This window comes from Hyperolius riggenbachi, chromosome 9, assembly GCF_040937935.1.
Source record: "Hyperolius riggenbachi isolate aHypRig1 chromosome 9, aHypRig1.pri, whole genome shotgun sequence".
NCBI classification, from domain to species: Eukaryota; Metazoa; Chordata; class Amphibia; order Anura; family Hyperoliidae; genus Hyperolius; species Hyperolius riggenbachi.
In genome coordinates, this window is record NC_090654.1 from 18,522,186 (window position 1) to 18,547,815 (window position 25,630).

General features: G+C 45.6%; 1 protein-coding gene across 2 annotated transcripts in view; it reads left to right on the forward strand.

Annotated features, from left to right (window-relative positions):
* The first annotated feature begins 2,291 nt into the window (after nucleotides 1–2,291).
* The window catches only part of TEF (TEF transcription factor, PAR bZIP family member), a 70,826-nt gene continuing 47,487 nt past the window's right edge, over nucleotides 2,292–25,630 (forward strand). The window contains exon 1 of one of the 2 annotated variants that reach the window (XM_068252054.1): nucleotides 2,292–2,525. In XM_068252054.1, coding sequence (XP_068108155.1) covers nucleotides 2,432–2,525 — 94 coding nt within the window. In that variant the 5' untranslated portion in view covers nucleotides 2,292–2,431. The remainder of the gene's footprint in view (nucleotides 2,526–25,630) is intronic. The other variant, XM_068252053.1, reaches the window with a different exon arrangement.

The window sequence follows — 25,630 nt, forward strand, 5'->3', positions numbered from 1 at the left end:
TTCGACCCCCCCCCCCCCTCCCCACCGCTGTGCCCACTGCCCCTTCTTGCCTGCTACCCCCTCCAGGCTACCTACACTGGGGGAAATTATACTACCTATTGGAAGGGGGTGGGGGGGACAGAATCTTCACAAGTTTGCCACAGGCGGCAAAAAGGTCTAGAACCGGCCCTGTTTACACTGAAGAGGGGGCACAATTTGACCCTGAAACAATTGTCTGTTGTTACAGATGTATCCTTCTATGGACTATCTGCAATAAACCTATGTGGATGAAGAATTGGAGTGTGCGGACTCCTATTCTTCGCAGCCGTTTGTATCACTCAATGATCATCGCATTGCCATTGGGGATTTTACCGCCGGAGGTCGAGTGCGTATACAAATCCCTCAGCAGCTAGGAACAGCCAATGAGGCATGGAACCCACTTTTTTTAGCGTTTAGTGATCACTTTAAATCGCTAACGATTTCCCTAAACGCTCTGCCAATGTAAATGAATGTAACAAATTCCTCAGGAGCGATTGCGAGTATCAAATTCGCAATCACAGGACATGCAGCCTTTTGGGAGGGTTTGCGCTTCAATGTAAAGTATATAAGTGCTGGGAAATCGCTCAGGAATCATTACAGATAATATGGCCTCAATTCACTAAGCTTAAGGCTCAACACACACCATACAATCTTGGTTGTTCAATCTTACCACTTTCATGTAGGATAAGAGCTTATCCAATCAATCATTCAAGGTATTTTCAATCTGTTTGCCCTTATACTACATAGATTTGGTAAATTTATACAACCAAGATTGTATGGTGTGTGTTGAGCATTACTCCTGTCTTTAATAACTCTTCTGAGATGTTTTACAGTTATTACCATGGTGATATAATTGTGATAACTGTAAAACAGCAAAAAAAAAATTATAATAATTTGAAACGACCAATCAGAATTAAAATCGATATCGCAAATCACAATCGCCGGCAAAAAGCTTACACTTTTTTAAATCGCTACCAAAATTGCCAAAAAAATGCTCATGAAATCGCTTACAAAATACTAATTGAAAGCGCCAGCGATTGCGATAGCCGTTTGCGACTTGTAGTGGGTTCCAGACCTGAGATACATGATATTATTATGTAGTATTTATATAGCGCTGACATCTTCCAGAGCACCGTACAGAGTATATTGTCACTAAGGGCCCTTTTCCACCAGCGCGTTTGCGCTGGCTGAATCGCAAAACCGCAAACCGCTAGCGATTTTACAATCGCTACGGTTTGCTTTTTAACATAGGAATCGCGGTAGGTCATTTCCACTACCGCGATTCGCTTTTGTCGGGAACGCGAACGCGCGGCGGAGCGATAATTGCCGCGATTTTGCTATGCAGTGCATAGCATAGCAAAATCGCGGCCGCAAACGTCGGGGGAATCGCCGGTTTTGCGATTCAGCAATCGCTAGCGTTCAGCGTGAACGCTAGCGATTGCAGGTGGAAAAGGGCCCTAACTGTCCCTCAGAGGCAGGGACGGATCTGGGGGGGGGGGGGGGGCAGGCGGGTATCTTGACCCAGGCGCAGTTTGTTGAATTCTTAAAAAGGCGGCAAAATTTGGATGGGGAATGGCAGTTTTGGTGCCAAAACCTGACCTTGCCCCAGGCGCAACTTGGTCTAGATCCGTCCCTGCTCAGAGGAGCTCACCATCTAGTCTCTACCATAGTCCTATGTCTATGTATGTATCGTGTAGTGTGTGTATTGTAGTTTTAGGCCAATATACGGGGAAGCCAATTTATTAGCTGTGCTACACATACAATTCATTATTTCGTAAATTTATTTTCGCTTTAGATCAGATTTGTTTTAAGGCTAGGTTCACAATGGGTCCTTGTGGTGCGTCATAATGTCCGCATTGCAACGCAGGACGCCGCAGTGCAAAAGCAATGCGACATTCTCAGTGCGGCCGTTCCGGTGCAGTTTCACAGAGTGCAGAGTCACAACGCATTGCATGCATCGCGTTTATCGCATGACGCCCACGTTAACTGTGGCAGTGAAGCATACTTTTCAATGACAGTATGCTTCCCTGCGACATAACTTGCAGCGCTGCATTCCCATACTGTTCACGTTGTTACAGAGAACACAACTTATCTCCCTGGGAATCTAGCCCTAGGCAGCGCTTGTATCCAGATGGGGGTAGCAGAGTTCAGACTCCTATATTGTTACACAATCACTCTCCTTCTGCAAATAGTCTTTTCTCTGGTTAAGTAACAGATTGACTTCACTGCCCACTTATCAGGTCACGTGGGTGCCTCTGGCTCAGCTCCCTCCATAGCTATTGGAGATTTATTGAGTGCAATAGTCCTGAGTGCTTCTCCTCCCTTTGGGTTAGTGTTGTGTAATCCAAGACAACTGCTACAGTGTGTTCTGAGCTCAGCTGCTGCCTGCCTGCATCTCCCAGTCCCACCAGCAATGTCCCAGACCGACTCAATCACCAGGGGCTTCCTGGACATCCCCGAAATGCTGAAGTCTCTGCTGGACTACCCCCACTTGCAGCAAGCCACAGGTAGGACCAATTCTGGGTCACTTTAAGGATTTGTGCTTTTACTGGAAAGTACTGCAATTATTATTACTTGTGCTTTTTACTTATAAGTACTGGAATTATTACTTTTTGGTACAAGTTTAGCTTTAAATTTCTACTTAAATGCATCTCTGTGCTGCAACTGCAAGTTAACCCTTGAAACAGTACAGAGGACTGTTATGTTCTGAGCTAGAATGTTTTTTTATTATTTAGTATTTATATAGCGCCAACGTCTTCCGCAGCGCTGTACAGAGTATATTGTCTTGTCACTTAACTGTCCCTCGGAGGAGCTTACAATCTAATCCCTACCATAGTCATATGTTTGTGTATGTATCATGTAGTGTATGTATCATAGTCTAGGGCCAATTGAGGGGGAAGCTAATTGACTTATCTGTATGTCTTTGTGATGTGGGAGGAAACTTGGTGCCTGGAGGAAACCCACACAGACACATGACACAGTGCCCTGGCTAGGATACAAGCCAGGGAACCAGCGATGCAAGGCGAGAGTGCTTACCACTATGCCACCGTGCTGCCCGAGGTGCTGGGCATCTCACAGTATCACTGTCTTGTTATTATGATTGAAGGCAGTTTTGCACTAAGGCTACCGGTGAAACTCGAAAAATTAGAATATCCTGCAAAAGTCTAATTATTTCAGTAATTCAACTAAAAAAGGTGAAACTAATATATACAAATGTGTGAAATAAGTACCCTTTGTAGGTGTAGAATATTGAACCTTTTCACAATAGTCTAATGGTCTGCGATTTTGATTTTGGGGTTCTCACAAGCTGTAAGCTATAATCATCAAAACTAGAACAAATAAAGGCTTGAAATATCTCGCTTTGCATGGAATGAGTCTATTTCATATATTAGTTTCACCTTTTAAGTTAAATTGCTGAAATAAATTGACTTTTGCACCATATTCTAATTTTTCGAGTTTCACCTGTCGTTTCTGCAAGGTTTCATCTGTGGCAGTGTGCAACAGGCAATAAAATAAAATGACGTATTTAGAAAGGTGCCGATCGGTCTGATCACCAGAAAAATTGTTATTTATTCAAAATGATGGAATATTTCAGATCCTCTGATTAATAAAAGTTCTGATCTGTAAAAAAAAAATAATAATTGAGCAAACAAATTCTATATCATGACCAATATCTGCAAAACAACACAATCAAAACGCGTGATTGTCAAATTTATACAGAAGTGATCGTCTGCTCATCCCAGAAAGACTTCTCAACGTTCTTTGAAAAGTTTTTTGTTTTGATTTTTAAATGACAAATGTTTTGTATAGTATTACAAATAAGTAAAGAACAACTCCCTTACAAACTGTACCTGGGAGTAATCTACCAGGAAATACAGTACGAGTAATTAAAAAATTAATATATATATATATATATATATATATATATATATATATATATATATATATATATATATATATTATTTCTGACAATTTACACTGTGACAAAGTACTGTTTGGCACCAAAATAAGGGCGTGTACACACATCGAATTTTGATTGGCCAGTTGTACCACTGCCTTGTAGTATGAGGACCAACAGATTTGGAATACTAGGAACAGACTGTGTAGGCAATCTCTCATGCTACATTGAAGAGGTAAAACTGACCAATCAAAATTGGCTGTGTGTTTGCACCCTAAACCCTGGTACACGCCTTCATTTTGATTGGCCAATCACTGACCAATTTTACCACCTCCATGCAGTCTGAGCGTTTACTTATTCAATCTGCTCATAGTTTTCAATACCTGTTGACCCTCGTACTATAAGGAGGTAGTAAACTTGGCCAATCATTGGACAATCAAAGTTGAAGGTGTGTACCAGGCTTAAGATTAAAGAGAACCTAAGATGAATAGAACATAAGGATTTATACTTACCTGGTGCTGCCCCCTGCAGGTGTCTGCTGGATTGCTATCCTCTCGCTTCACTCCATTCTTCTGCAGTCTGGCTGGGTAAATACCCCGATAGGGCATTTGTTATAATGCTGATGATTATGGCTTACAGGTTATGGGAACCCCAAAATCAGAATCTCAGCCCATTAGGATATTGTGAAAATGTTCAATATTCTCGGCTCAGAGTGTCCGACTCTAATCAGCTAATTTATCCCAAACACCTGCAAAGGGTTCCTAGTTTATATATATATATATATATATATATATATATATATATATATATATATATATATATATATATATATATATATATATATATATATATATATATATATATATATATATATATATATATATATATATATATATATATATATATATATATATATATATATATATATATATAGACACTAATGATCCAATCTTTTTAATCCAATCTTACCATTTCTACGTAATATAAGGTAACTGCCTGAAGTATCCATTCAGTATATTCACTCAATTTACCCTTATACTACATAGATTTGGTAAGATTGGATGAAAAAGATTGGATCATTAGTGGCCACCATTAGTTTCTCCTGTTAAGTTGAATCACTGTAATAGATGGACTTTTGCACGTTATTTGAAGTTTTGGGGTTTCACCTGTACATCCTTATGTTTTTTGTCGCAGGTTCTCTTTAAATTATTATTTGCTTTGTAAATGTTTGGTTTCACGTTGGTATTTGTCAGCCAGTTTAGTAAACTTTCTGTAGTTTTTTTTTTTTTTTTAATGTAAATGAGTGATTGAGGTGTTTGTGAATTGAGTGTCAGGTCCACACCTGTTCCCACCACACCCTAACACCTAACACCTGCCACATGCTAATAGAGATCTCTCCCCCAGGCTGCTATCTGTAATAATACTGTAAAAAGCACAAACTTGAACTCTCAGCTGCAGAACTGTGTTCAGCCACCTCCTAATTACAGCAACATACGCAGGCTTATCGCTGATCTGACCAAAGCCGGGGCAGATTACTTACTACATATCTGCTGTTGTGGGCAGGTCAGGCCAACTAACCACAAACAGGTAATTAGAGAGAAACACCTTCTGTTCCTGAACTCCTCAACCACAGAAACCATCAATGAGATGCTGAGAACTACGGCTTCCATGCAAATATAATTATGTATTTGCTTAGAACTGACATCTTCTGCAGCACTGTACAGAGTACATAGTCATGTCACTGACTGTCCTCAGAGGAGCTCACACTCTAATCCTACCATAGTCATAGTCTAATGTCCTACCATATTATTATTATGTATATATATAGCACTGACCTCTTCTGCAGCACATTACAGAGTACATAGTCATGTCACTAACTGTCCTCAGAGGAGTTCACACTCTAATCCTACCATAGTCATATGTCTAATGTCCTCCCATATTATTATTATGTATTTATATAGCACTGACATCTTCTGCAGCACATTACAGAGTACATAGTCATGTCATTGACTGTCCTCAGAGGAGCTCACAATCTAATCCCCGTCATAGTCTAATGTCCTACCGTATTATTATTATGTATTTATATAGCACTGACATCTTCTGCAGCACTTTACAGAGTACATAGTCATGTCACTGACTGTCCTCAGAGGAGCTCACAATCTAATCCCCACCATAGTCATAGTCTAATCTCCTACCATAGTCTAAGGCCAGTTTTGGGGTAACAAGTTATGTATTTTATACATATGTTTTGGAGATAATGTTTTTATACATTGATACCTAAAACAAGAAAATTAGTTTTCGCTAATGTTATCCTATTTGTGTGTTCACACCAGAGCGATGTGATTTTGTAAAAATCCCCCATAGCATTGCATTAGCAAGAGCTTTTAAAGTGTACCAGAGACAAAGCATAGTTATACATACCTGGGGCTTCCTCCAACCTCATCCGCACGGATTGCTCCCACGCCGCCGTCATCCGCCTACTCTATCACCAGTACCAGGTCCTGTAACTTCGGCCAGTCTGAGCATGTGCAGTGAGCTCTCTTTGGTGGAGAAATGGAGGGAGCGCATTGTGCATGCCTAAAACTGTCCGCGACTGTCTGAAGTTACAGGACTGGTATCGGAGCTGCGGGAAGACTGAGGAGGGCGGCGTGAAAGTGACCTGTGCGGTTGGGGCTGGAGGAAGCCCCAGGTAGGTATAAAACTTTCACTAAGCTTTGTCTCTGGTTTCCTTTAAAATCTCTAGCGCATAAAAAGTGTTGTAGTGTAAATCAGCCCTTGGGCAAAGCCCCTTCCACATGCACCCCCCCCCAAAAAAAAAACCTACAAAAAAACACAAAATTAGGCCTCTTTCCCACCAGGACGTTGCGTTTTAGGGGACGTTATAGGTGGCATAACGTGCCCCAAACGTAACGCCTGGTGGTGTTGGTGGGGGACGCTACCTAGAGCTGCGTTAAAAAAGGCGCAGCTCTTGGTGCGCCTTTTTTGTGCTATAGACTGCGGAGACCATGTGATCCGCATCACGTGGTCCCACCAGCCAATCGCCGCACAGAGCGGCGCTCCAGGAAGTAAACACTGCACGTCACACTGTGCAGTGAATATTAATTAGCCATGTGGCTGGCCTCCCACTGCTCTGTGCTATCTCTGTGTAGCAGGGTGAATGTTCGGCAGGCTAACTGCTACAGCCACCCTGCTGCCCACAGCCCGCCCCTTGCTTTCCTGTGCCCTAGGCCATGGCCTATGTGGCCTTGCCTAAAATCCGTCCGATATTTCTTCCGCTCGCACACAGACTACAGTATTTAGTTCCACATGAAGATCGGGGGCAGTGCTGATAAGATCTGGGGCACAAGCCCTGAATATTTCAACCTTGTATCATCACTGGTGATAATGAGGAAAATTTTGTACATTGCGGGTGGGAGCTGCCAGCTGGCATTGGAGGCTTGCTTTTACACAATGAATCCAGCATTCACTAAGGCGTGGTCATTTATGCCCACATTACAGCAGCCTTACTGTACTTTAGTGTATGAAGCCCGGAGGGGTTGGCACATTAACCACTTGAGGACCGCAGTGTTAAACCTCTCTAAAGACCAGGCCATTTCTCACTTAATAGGCCACTGCAGCTTTAAGACCTTGCTGCAGGGCTGACCAACTCGGCACACAAGTGTTTCCACCCCACCCCACCCCACCCCCTATTTTCTCCTCACCAACAGAGCTTACTGTTGATGGGGTCTGATTCCCCCTCCCCCCCCCCCCCCCCCGATGTTTATTTATTCCTTTATTTTTTTAATACAGTTTCTCTTATTATTATTTTTTAACTAAAACTGCTTTTTTTTTAATACTCCCCCCCCACCAGCCAATCTGCGTGATCAGCTCAGCTGTCATAGGCTTCAGCCTCTGATATCCGATCACCTCCCTGCTTATGGGGGGACAGCTGTGTCACACACACGGCTGGCCCCAGTACAGCACTACTGCAGATCGCAGCGCTGTACAGCAATAAAAGACGCGGTTTTGCGTTCGCTGCAGGGAGACTGAAGGCTGAGCGGAGCTGTCTGTGCCATCAGAGCGGGGATGTGCGTGCAGCGGCGTGCGCGATCGCCCGCAAACCACGCCCCAAGGATCCACGCCCATCGGCGTGACGTGGTCGGCAAAAGGTTAAACATCCTTAGTGCTGAGGAATTGTAACTTCATCCCAATCAGTAGCTGATACCCCCTTTCCCATGAGAAATCTTTTCCTTTTCTCGAATTGATCATCAGCGGGCTCTGTATGGCTGATATTGTGGTGAAGCCCCTCCCACAGTGTGATGTCAGCACCATGGTCCTAACAGTTTCCTGTGTGTGAACCTCGTTGCAGTGTGTGTGTGCAGCCAATAACGGCTAAGGCCCCATTCACACTTTTGCCGCGATTTTTTTTTTAAAAGCGTTAGCGTAATGAAACCCTATGAGCCCGTTATTACTTGGGCGATTTGCGGCGAAACGGGCAAAATCGCGAAATGCAAATGTGTCGCCTGCACCATTTAATTTCCCGACGATCGTGTTTCAGTGCTATAGAAGCGCAAAACGCGATAGCGGCAAAATCGATGCACTTCAGTGATTTTTCCGCGTGAAATCACTCCTGCAAAACGCTGGAAAATATCTCCGGCGTTTTGCGTTTCTAAGTATGAATGGTGGCTAAAACAGCCAGTATCTCCCTCTGTGCATATGTAAAGCTGTATAACGCAACCTTTTAGCTTATCGCAATGTTAGGACCCTTTTCCACTAGCAATCGCAATCACAAATCACAAACACCGGCGATTGCGATTTTTCATTCATTCTGTTATGCGATTGCTCATTTGCATTGCATAGCATCACTCTAAAAATCGCTCCAAAAAGCGATTGCGATTTCAAATCGAATCACTATAGTGGAAAATACTTCTCATGATTTTTATGATAAAGTAACAACCCTAGCGATTTAAAAATCACTGTCAATTTGCGATTTTGCGATTCAGCTGTGTAGTGGAAAAAGGCCATTAGGGGGTGTGATTATAGATACTGGCAGTTGGTGCTGGTCTAGTTTTTTTCGTCTTCCAGCAGTAAAGATGCTGACCTGTAGGCTGATTGTGGACCAAACAATATGAACAAATAACATGGCAAATATCAATCATTTCTTGATCTCTCTCCTATTTTTTATCTTTTCACTTAGCAATGTATTTATCTTCCCCCCTCCCCTCCCCCCCTTTCGCTTAAAGAGAAACCGTGACTTAAAGTGCGTACACACATGTGACTATAGTCGTTTGAAACGATCGTTCCCCGATCATTTTAAACGACGATTGTTTAACAAAAAGCGGCCAACGACCATTGACCATTAAGTCTAACTGCGGACGAGCTAGATTGTTAAAAACGAACGATCTAGCTTGGCGGATTTTTTCCAACGACGATCGTTTGCAAAAGTAGTACATCGTTGGAAACGGTCGTTCGTACTAGGCATGACATGCGCATTTCGCTATTTCTCCATGGAACTTTTTATTTTTATGTGCAAGCGCAATAGTTGTATGATGTGATGTAACGTTCGTTCTAACGATCAGATCGTTACACACCATTAAAAACTAACTTTACTTAGGTCGTTCTTTCGTCAAGTAAAAGTTCGTTCATCGTTCACAACGAACGATCGTTGTCACATGTGTGTACATAGCTCAAGAATTGAACTTTATCCCAATCAGTAGCTGATACCCCCTTTTACATAGGAAATCTTTTCCTTTTATCAAATAGATCGGGGGCGCTGTATGGCTGATATTGTGGTGAAACCCCTCCCACAGGAAACTGTGAGGACCATGGTCCTGGCAGTTTCCTGTGTGAACCTTGTTGCATTGTGGGAAATGGCTGTTTCCAACTGCCAAAAAAGCAAGCAGAAGCTACATCACCTTCCAGCAGTAAAAATGTCACCATGTGATAAATGTCAGAATGTAAATCAGGGAGAGGAAAGCTTTTACAATGGGCAAACACTGACTAAATCATTTATTATCGTAAAAATGAAGCACTTTTTTATTACATTATTTTCACTGGAGTTCCTCTTTAAGTTCCTCTTTATCCCTTATGCCTGTAGTTACATTACTTTATCTTATGATTCAAAAAGGGTAAGCAGCCAAGTTTAAAAAGTTTTCTGTTAATCCGTGCCATATTATGTGCATATATTAATTCCTGTGTGTGAAATCACACATATATCATCGCGCTCAGTACTGCCAAACTATCTCATGTAGGGACATGTAGTAGAATGGAGTAATATACTCAGGAGGATAATCACTTTTACAGAAATATTTCTGTCCTGGTTTTAACATCAGAAACCCTTCCTATAGCTATATATTGATGTGTAGTCCCGCCCTCCGATTGACACTGCGGCCTTTGCGATTTCGATAAATTGCAAACGTGCTGCATGCTGTGCCTTTGGGGCGATTGCGCTGTAATTCTCGTTCTATCGACGGAAATCGCAAGCGCAATTCGTGCTGAAATTGCGAGATTTTGCCACCGAATCGCGGAACCCGACCACGATCGCCGGGAAGCGTCGGGAAAGTGCACAATGTGAACCGGCCCTCACAAGTTTGCCTCAGGCAGCAAAAAGAACTGGCCCTGCATACGACGTACTACGGTTGTAGGGTTTGGGTTCTTGCATTAAAGGGGCACTATGGCGAAAAGTTGTAAAATTTAAAATATGTGCAAACATATACAAATAAGTATGTTTTTTCCAGAGTAAAATGAGCCATAAATTACTTTTCTCCTATTTTGCTGTCACTTACAGTAGGTAGTAGAAATCTGACAGAAGTGAGAGGTTTTGGACTAGTCCATCTCTTTATGGGGGATTCTCAGGGATTTATTTATTTTCAAAAGCTCTTAGGCCTAGTGCACACCAGAGCGGTTCTGCTGCGGTTTGCGATCCGCTTGCAGGTGCGGATCCGCTAAGGTAATGTATTTCAATGGGCTGGTGCACACCAGAGCGGGAGGCGTTTTGCAGAAACGCATACTCCCGGGCTGCTGCAGATTTTGGATTGCGGATGCGTTTCTGCCTCAATGTTAAGTATAGGAAAAACGCAAACCGCTCTGAAAAACAGCACTTCAGAGCGGTTTGCCAGGCGTTTTTTGTTACAGTAGCTGTTCAGCAACAGCTTTACTGTAACAATACATGAAATCTACTACACCAAAAACGCTTCACAAAACCGCAAAACGCTAGCTGAAACGCTACAGAAAAAGAAGAAAAAGCGTTTCAAAATCTGCTAGCATTTTGCGGATCTGCTAGCGGTTTTTGGTGTGCACCAGGCCTTAGTGAATGGCAGTTGCTCTGTCCAAATGCCAAATAACTGTGTAGCGAGCAGGGAAGCTGGCCAGCATCATTGTTTAAATCCTTTTTAGGGAATATCTTTATAAATAATAAAAGCCTTGCTTAGAATCCCCTATGAAGAGATGGACTAGTCCAAAACCTGTCGCTTCTGTCAGATTTCTACTACCTCCTTAAAATATGTGCAAACAGACAAATAAGAAGTACGTTTTTTTCCAGAGTAAAATGAGCCATAACTTTTCTCCTATGTTGCTGTCACTTAGTGAGTAGTAGAAATCTGACAGAAGCGACAGGTTTTGGACTAGTCCATCTCTTCATGGGGGATTCTCAGCAAGGCTTTTATTCTTTATAAAGATATTCCCTAAAAAGGATTTAAACACTGATGCTGGCCCACTTCCCTGCTCGGTACACAGTTTTTTGGCAGTTGGACAGAGCAACTGCCATTCACTAAGGCCTGGTGCACACCAAAAACCGCTAGCAGATCCGCAAAATGCTAGCAGATTTTGAAACGCTTTTTCTTCTTTTTCTGCAGCGTTTCAGCTAGCGTTTTGCGGTTTTGTGTATCGGTTTTGGTGTAGTAGATTTCATGTATTTTTACAGTAAAGCTGTTACTGAACAGCTACTGTAACAAAAAACGCCTGGCAAACCGCTCTGAAGTGCCGTTTTTCAGAGCGGTTTGCGTTTTTCCTATACTTAACATTGAGGCAGAAACGCATCCGCAATCCAAAATCTGCAGCAGCCCGGGAGTATGCGTTTCTGCAAAACGCCTTCCGCTCTGGTGTGCACCAGCCCATTGAAATACATTACCCTAGCAGATCCGCAGCCGCAAGCGGATCGCAAACTGCAGCCGAACCGCTCTGGTGTGCACTAGGCCTAAGAGCTTTTGAAAATAAATAAATCCCTGAGAATCCCCCATGAAGAGATGGACTAGTCCAAAACCTGTCACTTCTGCCAAATTTCTACTATCTACTGTGACAGCAACATAGGAGAAAAGTAATTTATGGCTCATTTTACTCTGGAAAAACTTACTTCTTATTTGTCTGCTTGCACATATTTTACATTTTACCGTTTTTCGCCATAGTGCCCCTTTAAAGTGGCGTCGTGCCTCTCAGGCTTTTAAAGAAACCGCAAATGACTGTTAATTAAACTCATTTAGGTGATTGAAGTTATTAGGCAACACTCTTATTACCTGCTGTGACTGTCTGAGGCCAGGTGTGAACAATCTAGTACGGACGGAGGCTGCTTGCGTAACGTTGTTGATAAACACGGCGCGTGGGCGTCGCTGCAGGCTTATCCAGGTCACCGGAACATTAAGACATTTGTTTCAGCTTGAAGCTGATCCAATTCCATTCCATTGACCTACTTAGAAGAATACTGGCAGCGATCGCAGGTATGAAATGGCAGGATGGAAAGGGCGCGACAGCCTAATCCGCGGCTGTGCCAAATAATGCTGCAATAGCACCTTAACCATTAGAGCGCCTGGAAGACAGGATAGCGGGGCAGGAATACCATGGTGCTTAAAGAGGAACTCCAGTGAAAATAATGTAATAAAAAAAGAGCTTCATTTTTACAATAATTATGTATAAATGATTTAGTCAGTGTTTGCCCCATTGAAAAATATTTTAAATCCCTGATTTACATTCTGACATGTATCACATGGTGACATTTTTCCTGCTGGCAGGTGATGTCACTGGGAGGAGCTGCTGCTTGCTTTTTGGCAGTTGGAAACCGCTATAAACAGCTATTTCCCAGAATGCAACGAGGTTCACAGACAGGAAACTGCCAGGAGTACCACGGTCCTCAGAGTTTCTTGTGGGAGGGGTTTCACCACAATATCAGTCATACAGCGCCCCCTGATGGTCTGTTTGTAAAAAGAAATAGATTTCTCATGGGAAAGGGGGTATCAGCTACTGATTGGGATAAAGTTCAATTCTTGGTTACGGTTTCTCTCTAAAGTGGACCTGAACTCTTGCACAGAATAGAAGGAAAACATATAGAAATGCACCCTGTATGTATTTAGAGAGTTTAGCTTGTCTAATTCCCCCTCATCTGTGACTAACCACAAGTTGTAAATCGATCTCTCAGCTGTGACAGCTCAGGAATCTCCTCTGCCAGGGCATAGCAGCTAATTTGTAAACACAGGATTTTAACCCTATGTCTGCTTCCATGAAAGCAGGAGGTAAACACACTGCAGATTTATTGCAGGGTTTGTATCAGCTGTGAGAAAAAATGTTTTTCCTTAAGGCTGCTTACACACCAAGACGTTACAGGCGCACAATAGTGCGCCTGTAACGCTCCCCCAACGCACAGCAATGTAACACAAGTGGGCTGTTCACACAGCCCACGTTGCGTTACATGTAATGCTGCACGTTCTCCGCAAAGTGCAGCATGCTACGGCGTTGGAGCGGCTATAGCCGCGTTAGACTGTTTGCACATGCGCAGTGGGGGGCGGAGAGGAGGCGGGGAGAGCCAGCTACAGTAGCCGCGCACATGGCTACTTAATATTCACTGCACTGGCGGCAGCTGATTGGCCGGCGGGACCACGTGATGCGGAGTGTCTCGCTCCGCATCACGTGGTCCCGCTGGCCAATCAGCGCCACTCTGGGAGACATTATAGGAATCGAGCCGCCTAACGCGGCTCACTCTACCGTCGGCTCTTGCAGCACCATACGTTGTGTTAGGTGCACGTTATGCGACCTTAACGTGGCACCTAACACAACGTCTTGGTGTGCAAGAAGCCTAAAGGTTATTATGCTGTTGCTTATCTTTTAGAGCACAGGGAAAGTTCTGAGTTCAGGTCCACTTTAAAGTAAATCTGTCATAAGAGGTGAAGGAGGATGTATACTCACCTAAAAGATTATTAGGAACATCATACTAATACGGTGTTTGACCCCTTTCGCCTTCAAAACTGCCTTCATTCTACGTGGCATTGATTCAGTAAGGTGCTGAAAGCATTCTTTAGAAATGTTGGCCCATATTGATAGGATAGCATCTTGCAGCTGATGGAGATTTGTGGGATGCACATCCAGGGCACGAAGCTCCCGTTCCATCACATCCCAAAGATGCTCTATTGGGTTGAGATCTGGTGACTGTGGGGGCCATTTTAGTACAGTGAACTCATTGTCATGTTCAAGAAACCAATCTGAAATGATTGGAGCTTTGTGACATGGTGCATTATCCTGCTGGAAGTAGCCATCAGAGGATGGGTACATGGTGGTCATGAAGGGATGGACATGGTCAGAAACAATGCTCAGGTAGCCCGTGGCATATAAACGATGCCCAATTGGCACTAAGGGGCTAAAGTGTGCCAAGAAAACATCCCCCACACCATTACACCACCACCACCAGCCTGCACAGTGGTAACAAGGCATGAGGGATCCATGTTCTCATTCTGTTTACGCCAAATTCTGACTCTATCGAGACTTATCAGACCAGGCAACATTTTTCCAGTCTTCAACTCACAGCACAGCTTGTGCAAATTGTAGCCTCTTTTTCCTATATGTAGTGGAGATAAGTGGTATCCGGTGGGGTCTTCTGCTGTTGTAGCCCATCCGCCTAAAGGTTGTGCGTGTTGTGGCTCCACAAATGGTTTGCTGCTTACCTCGGTGGTAACAAGTGGTTATTTCAGTCAACGTTGCTCTTCTATCAGCTTGAATCAGTCGGCCCATTCTCCTCTGACCTCTAGCATCAACAAGGCATTTTTCGCCCACAGGACTGCCGCATACTGCATGTTTTTCCCCTTTTCACACCATTCTTTGTAAACCCTCGAAATGGTTGTGCGTGAAAATGAGCAGATCGTGAAATACTCAGACCGGCCTGTCTGGCACCAACAACCATGCCACGCTCAAAATTGCTTAAATCGCCTTTTTTTCCCATTCTGACATTCAGTTTGGAGTTCAGGAGATTGTCTTGACCAGGACCACACCCCTAAATGCATTGAAGCAACTGCCATGTGATTGGTTGATTAGATAATTGCATGCATGAGAAATTGAACAGGTGTTGCTAATAATCCTTTAGGTGAGTGTATACTTACCTAGGTCTTCCTCTAGCCCTATTTACTCCATCAACTCCCTCCATTCTCCTGCTGTGAGCCCCGGTAGCTGCTGCTGATTACTGCGCATGTGCGGCCCCAACCACACCCCTCCTCAAAGTGGCTTACAAAGTGTCTGTCCTTGGAAATCTAGTTCTGGTGGTCTGTATTATTCAGTAATTATACATACAGTGCTGGGAAGGGGGGATATGGGGGGAGGGGGTCTGTGTAAAATGAACACTGCAGCCCACGGCTCTGAAGAAAGTGGGCCTTCCATTTAGGGCCATTTTCCACTGAAAAAAATACATTCGCAAGCACACTGTGGTCTCTATTTCCCCCAATTTTCGACACACGATAGCAGGACGATTCTCGTGCAATACGTTGGATTTCCTGTTGCGATTCACTGAAAATATTTAGAGGGAAAAAAGTGAAATTAAAACATCACCAAAACCTCATTGTTACAAAACCACAGTGAGATTTCTTGTTTTACATACCCCCCCCCCCATTTTTCTGCCCCCCCTTCCCCCCAGCACCAGGGATAGAATAAGATGTAATGGCGCCCTAGGTAAGGTAGTAGATTCGGTGCCCCCTGTGGTCATGTTGGTAAGCTGAAGTGAAGAGTGGTCAGAGAAGGTGGCGGGTGTGCCCCCTCACACCCACTAGGCCCCAAGCATCTGCCTAGCTTGCCAGGTGGTTGATCCTGCTCCTCCCAATGCGTTTCAGTCCAGGCTGCCTTGTGTATGTGCTGTCTGTGGAAAAGCACTGTATAAACCCCAGATTTCCAGATGGGCTGCAGCTCACTAAACAACAGACAGAGGAGGAAGTTGACTTTGAGTTGTTTGGTAGCTTCACTCTATTCCAAGGGTGTGAAACTCAAATACAAAGTGGGTCAAAATTGTACACTGGGACCTAGTCGTGGGCTGACCTCCATGTCTAATGGCCACCTTCCTCCCTTATGAAGTTCCCTGGTGTCTCTAATGGCCCCCTCTAACCCCTATACAGTTCACTGCTGTACAGTGGTCTTCCCTCCCTTATAAAATTCTCTCTGGTGTCTAGTGGCCCCCACCCTCCCCTATACAGTTCCCTGTTGTCTAGAGACCCCCACCCTCCCCAATACAGTTCCCTGGTGTCTAGTGGTCCACCCTCCCCTATACAGTTCCCCTAGTGTTTAGTGCTTTCCCCCTACCTCACCCATATGGCTTACCTGGTGGTCTAGAGTGGGCCAAACATAATGCAAATTAGGGGACCCACTTGAGGGCCAAATTTAATGGCTCTGAGGGCCAGATTTGGCCCAAGGGCCGGAGTTTGACATGTATGCTCTATTCTCAGACTTCCGTCTTCCATCACCTTTCTCTCATTGTCCACTACAGCCATCCGACGGGTGTACAGCGCGATTGCGACGCATTTCTAATTGCGATTTGTAATGGGAGGGAAAAAACGGGCGAAAAAATATTTTGAGAAGCCAGATTACGGATCGAAAAAAAAATCGCATGATTGTTATGCAATTTTCTGGAAAAATTGCGCCCCAATCGCATTGCACTAATGAAAACACCCCTGCACGGTTTCGACTAGCTTTGTTAGCACCTGGCGTTTTGCATTCCACAAGCGATAGACATCAACATGCTGGCCGGAATTTCAGTTGCGGTCGTCCTTCGCGATTAGCGCATACCATCACCACCGTGTACTTGATCGAGCATGTCATCCCAAGATTTTCCTGCATGACTCATCGATATAGGCGGTCAATTTTGTTCCAAAATTGGTCGCATCGTCAATTGGGCACCGATTTTCGTCCGATTCGATAATCATTATCAAATTGGATGGTCGGTCGCTCGCCAAATCTACAGATGTATTGCTGGTCACTGTTGTATTAGGGCTGGAACCCACTAGAGCGTTTTTTTGAATGTTTAGGGATCGCTTTATATCGCTAGTGATTTTTCCCTCAATGCTCTGCCAATGTAAATGGATGGGACAAATTCCACAGTAAGGATTGCGATTTAGCAAAATTGCAATCGCAGGCCATGCAGCATTTTGGGAGCGGACCTATTCTAAAGCATAGCGATTAGCGATTGCTAATATATACATATAGGGCTGGTGCACACCGAGCGGCTTTTTGGGCGTTTTCAGATCCGCTTGCGGCTGCGGATCTGCTTGGTCAATGTATCTCAATGGGGTGGTGCACACCAGAGCGGGGGGCGTTTTGCAGAAACGAAAAATGCCTGGGTGAGGCATTTTTTGGATTGCGGGTGCGTTTCTGCCTCAATGTTAAGTATAGGAAAAACGCAAACCGCTCTGAAAAACGGCACTTCAGAGCGGTTTTGCAGGCGTTTTTGTTACAGAAGCTGTTCAGTAACAGCTTTACTGTAACAATATATGAAATCTACTATACTGAAAACCGCAGCAGCAATCCGCAAAACGCTAGCAAAACGCCATAGAAAAATAAAAAAAAGCGTTTAAAAATCTGCTAGCATTTTGCGGATCTGCTAGCGGGTTTTGGTGTGCACCAGCCCTAAGCGATTGCTATAGCGCTTTGTAGTGGTTCCCAGGCCTTTCTCTGTATAAGCTGCTCAGTAGAGTCTCAGGTGTGTCTGGACAGGGATTACTCTACAGACGGACTATAATAGCCTTATTGTGATCATGTTTATACACATTAGAAAATGCTGAAGTTTTGCTCGAGGCTCTCAGCCAAATGCTAAAGCCATTTTAGTCCTCTTTCTAAACAAGAATTAAGAAGTCCCACAGATACAGAGTATTTCATTCTTTAATACAATGCTAATCGCCCAGCAGTTAATTCTTTGCCTTAGCTGTAGCGAAAGGGATAAGGAGGCTGCCATATTTATTTCCTTTTAAGCAATACCAGTTGCCTGGCAGTCCTGCTGATCCTCTGCCTCTAATACTTTCAGCCATAGCCCCTGAACAAGCATGCAGCAGATCAGGTGTTTCTGACATTGTCAGATCTGACTAGATTAGCTGCATGCTTGTTTCTGGTGTGATTCAGACACTACTGCAGCCCTATAGACCAGCAGGACAGCCAGGTAAGAGGTATTGTTTAAAAGGAAATAAAAATGGAAGCCTCCATAGCCCTCTTGCTACAGTTGTCCTTTTTAAGCTTATTTGAAGCAAAATTTTAAATATCAGATACACCTCCACAGATGTGTCTGCATCAGGCAACTTGCTGGCCAATCGGCCATCCGATTCGATTATTATAATTGGAACGGATGAAAATTTGTGCAAAAGAGCATGGTCCATGCGACCAATTTCGGGCCGAAACTGGTGCATGCGTCGATCCAATATGCTGCAAGATGTAGTGCTGAATTGCTCTATTGGGTGCACGGTGGTAAAGTCAAACTATATTGGAACAAGCAGCAAAACCCCTGGCGCTGTCTCCCCTCCCCCCAAGTAAAATATTCCTCATGCATGTATGGCTACCTTGAAACTAGAGAACCTGTTTAAAAACAAGGGGGAAAAATGGTTTGAAGGCGCACAGTGTATAATGTAACTTTATACAAAGTTTGATAATGGAGAAGTATAGCCTTTCTTACCTCTCCTGTAGAAAATACAAGTACTAGAATAACTAGATAATAATGTATTAACCACATAAGGACCGGCCCCTTTTTGTCAGATCTGTGCTGCGTGGGCTCTTCAGCCCGCAGCACAGATCAGGTTTTAGACATGCCGCTGCCTTGTGCCCTGCGAGGGGGGCTCCTCAAAGCCCCCCTCCGCAGCGCTATTCCGCCCTCCCTCTCCTTCAATCCGTCTTCTCCTTCCCATGGGCGGTACAGGACGGCGATCCGTCCTGTACCGCCTCTGATAGGCTTCAGAGGCCGGGGATCGTCGATCTCCTTTACGGCGCTGCTGTGACAGCAGCGCCGTATGCTGTAAACACTGGGGATTTCTTCCCCGGGTGTTTACATTTAGCCTGCGAGCCGCGATCACGGAGACACCCTCGGTGAACTGACATGGAGCGGCCGTTTCAATGGAAATCCACTTGTGACCAGTCACCGCCTATCGGCGTTAGGCGGTTGTTAAGTGGTTAAACACTACAGACAACGCATTTCACAGGTCTCCGCCCGCTTCATCAGGTCTCCATGAGAACAGTGCCTTTGAATTTGGGTTGGCAAATGTGAGCACCTCTAGATAGAGGCATGAGGGAACTTTATATTGCGTATGGCTGTAAATTCTCATTAATTAGTAAGGAATACATATTTTGCAGTAAATATCTATAAATGCAGGGGCGTAGCAATAGGGGGTGCAGCGGTAGCGACCGCATCGGGGCCCTTGGGCCAGAGGGGCCCCCGAAGGGCCCTCCCTCAACTACAGTATTAGCTCTCTATTGGTCCTGTGCTCATAATAATCCCTTCTATAGATACTTTGAATAGTGGTAATCAATAACAAGCTGTTCCCCATCCCATTCTTGCACCTCTGACACTGTAGTTGCCATTGGCAGGTTTTGGTGCGCCGTATCAATTGTTATGTATAGAGTGCTTGAGGGGCCCCATTGTAAGACTTGCATCGGGGCCCACAGCTCCTTAGCTACGCCACTGTATAAATGACCTGACTGGCTGGATCCTGTAATCCCTTTTCCTGCTGAGGCAATTACTGGAGAGAGATCTGTCTCCATCTATATTTACCAACTCACTGCTGAGAGGTTCTTCCCCTTCTGTTCCAGAGCTATTTTCACGTCCTGATAAGTCGGTTGAGATGGGCAATAACAACCGCCTCAGCCAACAATCAGGCGTGTGTATGGCAGGCCGCGATCCTCGACCCCCAACCTGCAAGCAATCTGCCAGGTGTATCTACCCAACCCCAGAGACTCCCAATTCCCTGCCGATCCCATTGTTCGTGCAGCTCCTCTGCCCACCGCGCGGCGTGACGTCACACATGCGCCGCTTGTCGTCCTTCCCTGCCCCCCCCCCCTCCCCCGTATAGCATCACAGAGTGTTAACAGCCGACGCACATGTGTGTGCAACCCAGCGATGGCCCTCAAGGGGTTCAGGTATTGATCCCTGATGGGGAGACATCAGTTGGGAATGTGTATGTGGCCTTAGTGGTCAGCACTGCAGCTCCGGCAGAGTCTTGTGATAAACACACAGCACAGAGAGGAGTTGTAGAGGAAGAACTGCTCACTAGCTGGGGATAACCACTTTGCTACTAGCTTCCTGTTTTCCAGCTGGATCTCTGAGTCACATGACTGACTTTTCCAAAGGGAATTTCTCTGGAGTGATTGCAGCAAATGTGAAAATTGTGCAAGTAATGCCATAGTCCCCTATTCACCTTTACCAACAACCTCCGGGAAGGTGAACTTTGGCTTTTATTACTAGCGTGAATGTAGAGACCAGTTGGGCGATGCCAGGCCCTTTACCCCGGAGATATGGGGCGGCGAGTAACCTGGGCCTGGCTGTATTTTACTAGGAAGTGACATTTTATGACTTCAAGAGTACAAAGTGAACACTGATAACTACGCCAGCGTGATCAGGTGCCAGGCAATCGGATAAGAACCTTGGAAGCACTTCGGTAGAAAAAAGAAACCGTTTTCTGTAGAATGTGGCACTGCAGATAAATATTTGTAATGTGCATTGTGCAACACTTAGGCTAAGTTCACAGTGGGACGTTGCGCTGTGGTGCGACGTTAACGGTACAGTGCAAAATCACAACACAGCGCAAATTCGCATATAACCTATCAGGGCTGACCGAGGCAAAGGCGAGATAGGCTCCAGCCTCAGGGCACAGTGTAGGAGGGGGCACGGGCGAGGCAGAGGGGAGAGAGGCTCCAGCCTCAGGGCGCAGTGTAGGAGGGGGGCACGGGGCTGAGGCAGAGGTGAGAGAGGCTCCAGTCTAAGGGCGCTGTGTAGGAGGGGGGCACGGGGCTGAGGCAGAGGCGAGAGAGGCTCCAGCCTCAGGGCGCAGTGTAGGAGGGGGCGCACAACTCACTCAGCTATCACTCCCCTATTGTGTTTGAAGCAGAGAGAAATAAGAAAAGGGGGATACATGGCAGTGACTGCAGGCCAGATAACTAGAGATTAAGGTGTTGGGGGCCCTGGGATGCCTCTTATTCTAATAGCAATCAGTGTGTGACGGCTGGGGTGGCAGGGATGGAGGGGCGCACTTTGGTGTCTCAGCCTTGGGTGCTGGAGGACCTTGTCCCGGCTCTGGTACCTGTTACGTTGACAAATGTTAAACTGCATTGCGTTATGGAGCATAAGTTTAGGTCATAATAAGCCACGGTGGATTTTTAGTTTAGTGTTATCGCACTGCATGCGCTACCTTAGCCTAACACAGCCTGTCACACCTCATTGCAACGCTTACATATGAATTGGCCGCCGGGAGACTTGGGCGCAGGATACAACCGATATATGGCTTATCCTGCTTCTGCACAAGTCCTGGGGGCATAAATTACTATTCCCCCTCCAGGCCTACGTGGATGGTGGGGAATAATGTAATTACTATATTGCTGGCGGCCGAATTAGTGTTTTAAAAGCAACGTCAGCTCCATCTTCTGACGGCGCCTAAATTACTGACTGTGCGGGACTATAGCCGTGACTCCTAGTACTGCCTATGGTGGCGCCGGCTGCGCCCAAGTCTCCTGCACTGTAATTACAGCGCTTGCATTACAATGTGGACGGTGCATAGATTTTTCGTTGCAGTTCGCTATTCTTCATTATAAATGTTTATAACATGTGACTATAACTTCCCACTGTGAACTTAGCCTTAAAGGACAACTGAAGAGAGAGGGATATGGAGGCTGCTATATTTATTTCCTTTTAAGCAATACCAGTTGCCTGGCTATTCAGCTAATCCTCTGCCTCTAATACTTTCATCCACAGCCCCTGAACAAGCATGCAGCAGATCAGGTGTTTCTGACAATATTGTCACATCTGACAAGATTAGCTGCATGCCTGTTTCTGGGGTTAATCAGACACTACTGCAGCCACATTGACAAGGCAACTGGTATTGTTTAACAGGTAATAAATATGTCCGCCTCCATATACCTCTCACTTCAGGTTTCCTTCTACAAGAGATACAGAAGTAGTTTTTGGCGTCCGCCTCTGTATCTGACAGTAGCGAGAGGACATGTGACGTGGAAAAGAAGAATAACCTTCTTCTTCTGAAGAACCTCTTTATTCATGTTGTGGCAAGATCACATGCATCTCCACACTTCTCTTATTCTCTGTGCCTCAGCTGACTGTATTCCATACAGCGAGAGCCAGAGGACTGCTAAGCGATGGTAACCATCCCGCCCCTCGTGAAATCGCTGTGTCATTGTGACTGTCCAGTATTCAGAGGGTGATGCAACTTGCACAAGGGGGCTGCAATATGTTCTTCATAACTTCATAACTCCAAACGTTGGATTTTAGCTTTGGACAGAGAAGTTGAGGCTCCTCTCACATGGCCAGTAAAATGAACTTACTGGAAGCGAAAGGATCCTATGCAATGCAATAGGCAGTGACGTTGCTAAGGAGCTATGGGCCCGGTGCAAGTTTTACATGGAGCCCCCCCAAGCACTCTATACATAACAATTGATACGGCGCACCAAAACCTGCCAAGGATTTCCATAGCGTCAGAGGTGCAAGAAGGGGATGGGGAACAGATTGCTAATGATTACTACTATTTAAAGTATCCATAGAAGTGATTATTGTCAGTACAGGACCAATAGGAGCTAATACTGTGGTTGAGGGAGGGCCCTCCGGGGCCCCTCTGGCCCAAGGGACCCGCTGCGGTGGCTACCTCTGCAACCCTTATTGCTACACCACTGGCAATAGGATTGCTAGGCAGGGTCAAACAAACGCCCAAAAAAAGAACAGAGACAACAACGGGAGCCCAGATGGTCACAAGAAAAGTAATGGACTACAAAAGGATTAGGGCCCGTTTAGATGGACGGCAGGCTTCCGGAAGCCGTGTCGTCCTGTGACGTCTCGCTCTGGGTGGGGCAGAAGTACGCCGATCGCCGGCTTCCCGTTGCGATCGACGGTTTTCATCCCCGCAAGTACATGAAGACGCGGCGGTGAGTCACCTTAAACACCGCAGTAAATTGGGATTGGAATGCCACTTTTGCGCAATCGATGGTAACCGCACAATGCTAAACGCTCTTATTCACTTGAATGGAAACGTTTAGCCGACGCATACCGGACGCTAGCGGTAACTGCCACCAAGCGCCAGCAAAACGTCCGTGTGAACCAGCCCTAATGGTACTTGCAAAGGAAGCTTGCACGAGGGGCAATCAACTGCTGGAAGCAGGTGGAGATCTATAATAAACCCCGACTCCACTCGGGTGCAGGGACGGATCTAGACCAAGTTGCGCCTGGGGCAAGGTCAGGTTTTGGCGCCTAAACTGCCATTCCCCATCCAGTTTTGGCGCCTTTTTAAGAATTTAACAAACTGCGCCTGGGGCAAGAGACCCGTCTGCCCCCCCCCGATCCATCCCTGCTCGGGTGTACGGCTGGAGCTGGATGCGGACGCACTGTTGGGTAAAACAACAAAGGTCCTATCGATGGTAAAGCCACTGGGTACCAACGTACGCCCCTCCGAAGGAGGGTGAAAAGCACAAAGGGGGTAAGAGGAGCCCAAAAGTGGATAAAACTGAGTAAAAAAACAGCTAAAAATAGAAAAATAGAGGTGGCTTGGCTTACTCTAATAACGGCACGTTCATATAAATATGAATTTTAATAAGCACACGCGTTTCGTGGTTCTCCATCCACTTCTTCAGGCCAAATAAAGTGCCAGAGTTGTATCAGAGCCAGGTACTTCTGGGCGCCTCTTACCCCCTTTTGTGTTTTGTAAAGCAATAGGATAAGTTAGCATCAGTCTGTTCCGAACGGATCCATTTGTTCCATTCAAACAAGTGGGTCCTACTTTATTCTCCAAATCTGCTGGATGAAGCTGATGGCAAAAGACGCCAACAGAATCAATGGTAGCCCACTCTCACCGGGCAGCTGCCCATGTACGCTTCACAAAATACTCGCCTTCCGATGTCCATTCGGGTCCCTGCACGGAAGAAACGTCAGTATTCCGATCGTAGAGCCCCAGTAGAAGCATCAGGCCACAACTGGTTTGCAACAGACCAATAGCAATCGTCTCTCTTCAGGGAAGATTCTCATTGGTTCACTAGCAGTGAACCAATGAAAACCCTTCCTGGTGCTCATGGAGGATTCCCACTCGTCGTTTGCAAACCAATTGTAGCGTAATGCTTCCGATGGCTCTGGGATTGGCGTACCGGCGTGTCTAGCGTGCAGGGACTCAAATGGTTGGCGTCAGCGGAGGAACTAAAACGTGACAGCAACAGGTACTGAGCGGATGGCGAGGCAAAAACGAATGAAAAACTGATGCCATTGTAAGAAACTGATCCATTTAATGACAGAATCAGTTTTTTATTCAGTACAGAGTTCCAACAAACTAGCACCCCCATAGGTAGCCAAGCGTAGGTGCTTTCAGTATAGGAAGTCAGGTGTAGGTGCCCTCAGTAAAGGTTGCCAGCTATAGGTGACCCCAGTATAGGAAGTCAGGTGTAGGTGCCCTCGGTATAGCTATATACCAGCTATAGGCGCCCCCTTGGAGGCCGGCGCCCTGAGCGACTGCTCAGGTCAAAGGCCGGCTATGCTTCTCAGATCTGACAATAATTTAAGAAACACCTGGGGCTCGATTCACAAAGCGGTGCAAAGTGTTTGCACGCCAGTGAAAAGCCCCTTATCACGCCTAAACTCACTTTAGGCATGATAAGAAGAAACTCGCGCGAAGTTACCGCGCGTAAGTGCGCGCGCAGCACCCGACGCTTCGCGCGAAGCTCCCATTAAGCCCTATGGGACTTTGTGCGTGCTCTCACGCGCGTACGCGCGGTAACTTCGCGCGAAGAGCAGGAAAAATCGGTGATAACTCAGTGGTGAAAAGGTCATCACGCCTAAAGTCTTTTAGGCGTGATAACTGGGTTATCACCGCTTTGTGAATCGAGCCCCTGATCTGCTGCATGCTTGTTCAGGGGCTATGGCTAAATGTATTAGAGGCAGAGGATCAGCAGGACAGCCAGGCAACTGGTATTGTAAAGCACAAAAATATACGTGAGATAAGTTACGTTGCAGACTACTCCTGCTGCATGTAGTCAGGATTAGCCGGTGGTCTCGGTGGTCTCCTCTTCCAGGTCGCCGTACCTGGGTAACACAATGCTCCAATCTGAATCTCAGAATAGCAAGGCTGCACGCTGAAGGCTTGGATGCAAAAGCTTGTATTGACAGAGCACAGTACAAGTTACGGTATAACGAGCTTCATCAGATGACAAATGAGTGAATCGTACCCCGGATGAAGGTTGTTAGACCGTAACATGTTGTGTGCTCTGTCAATACAAGCTTGTGCATTCAAGCCTTCAGTGTGCAGCTTTGGTAAAGTGGACCTGAACTCT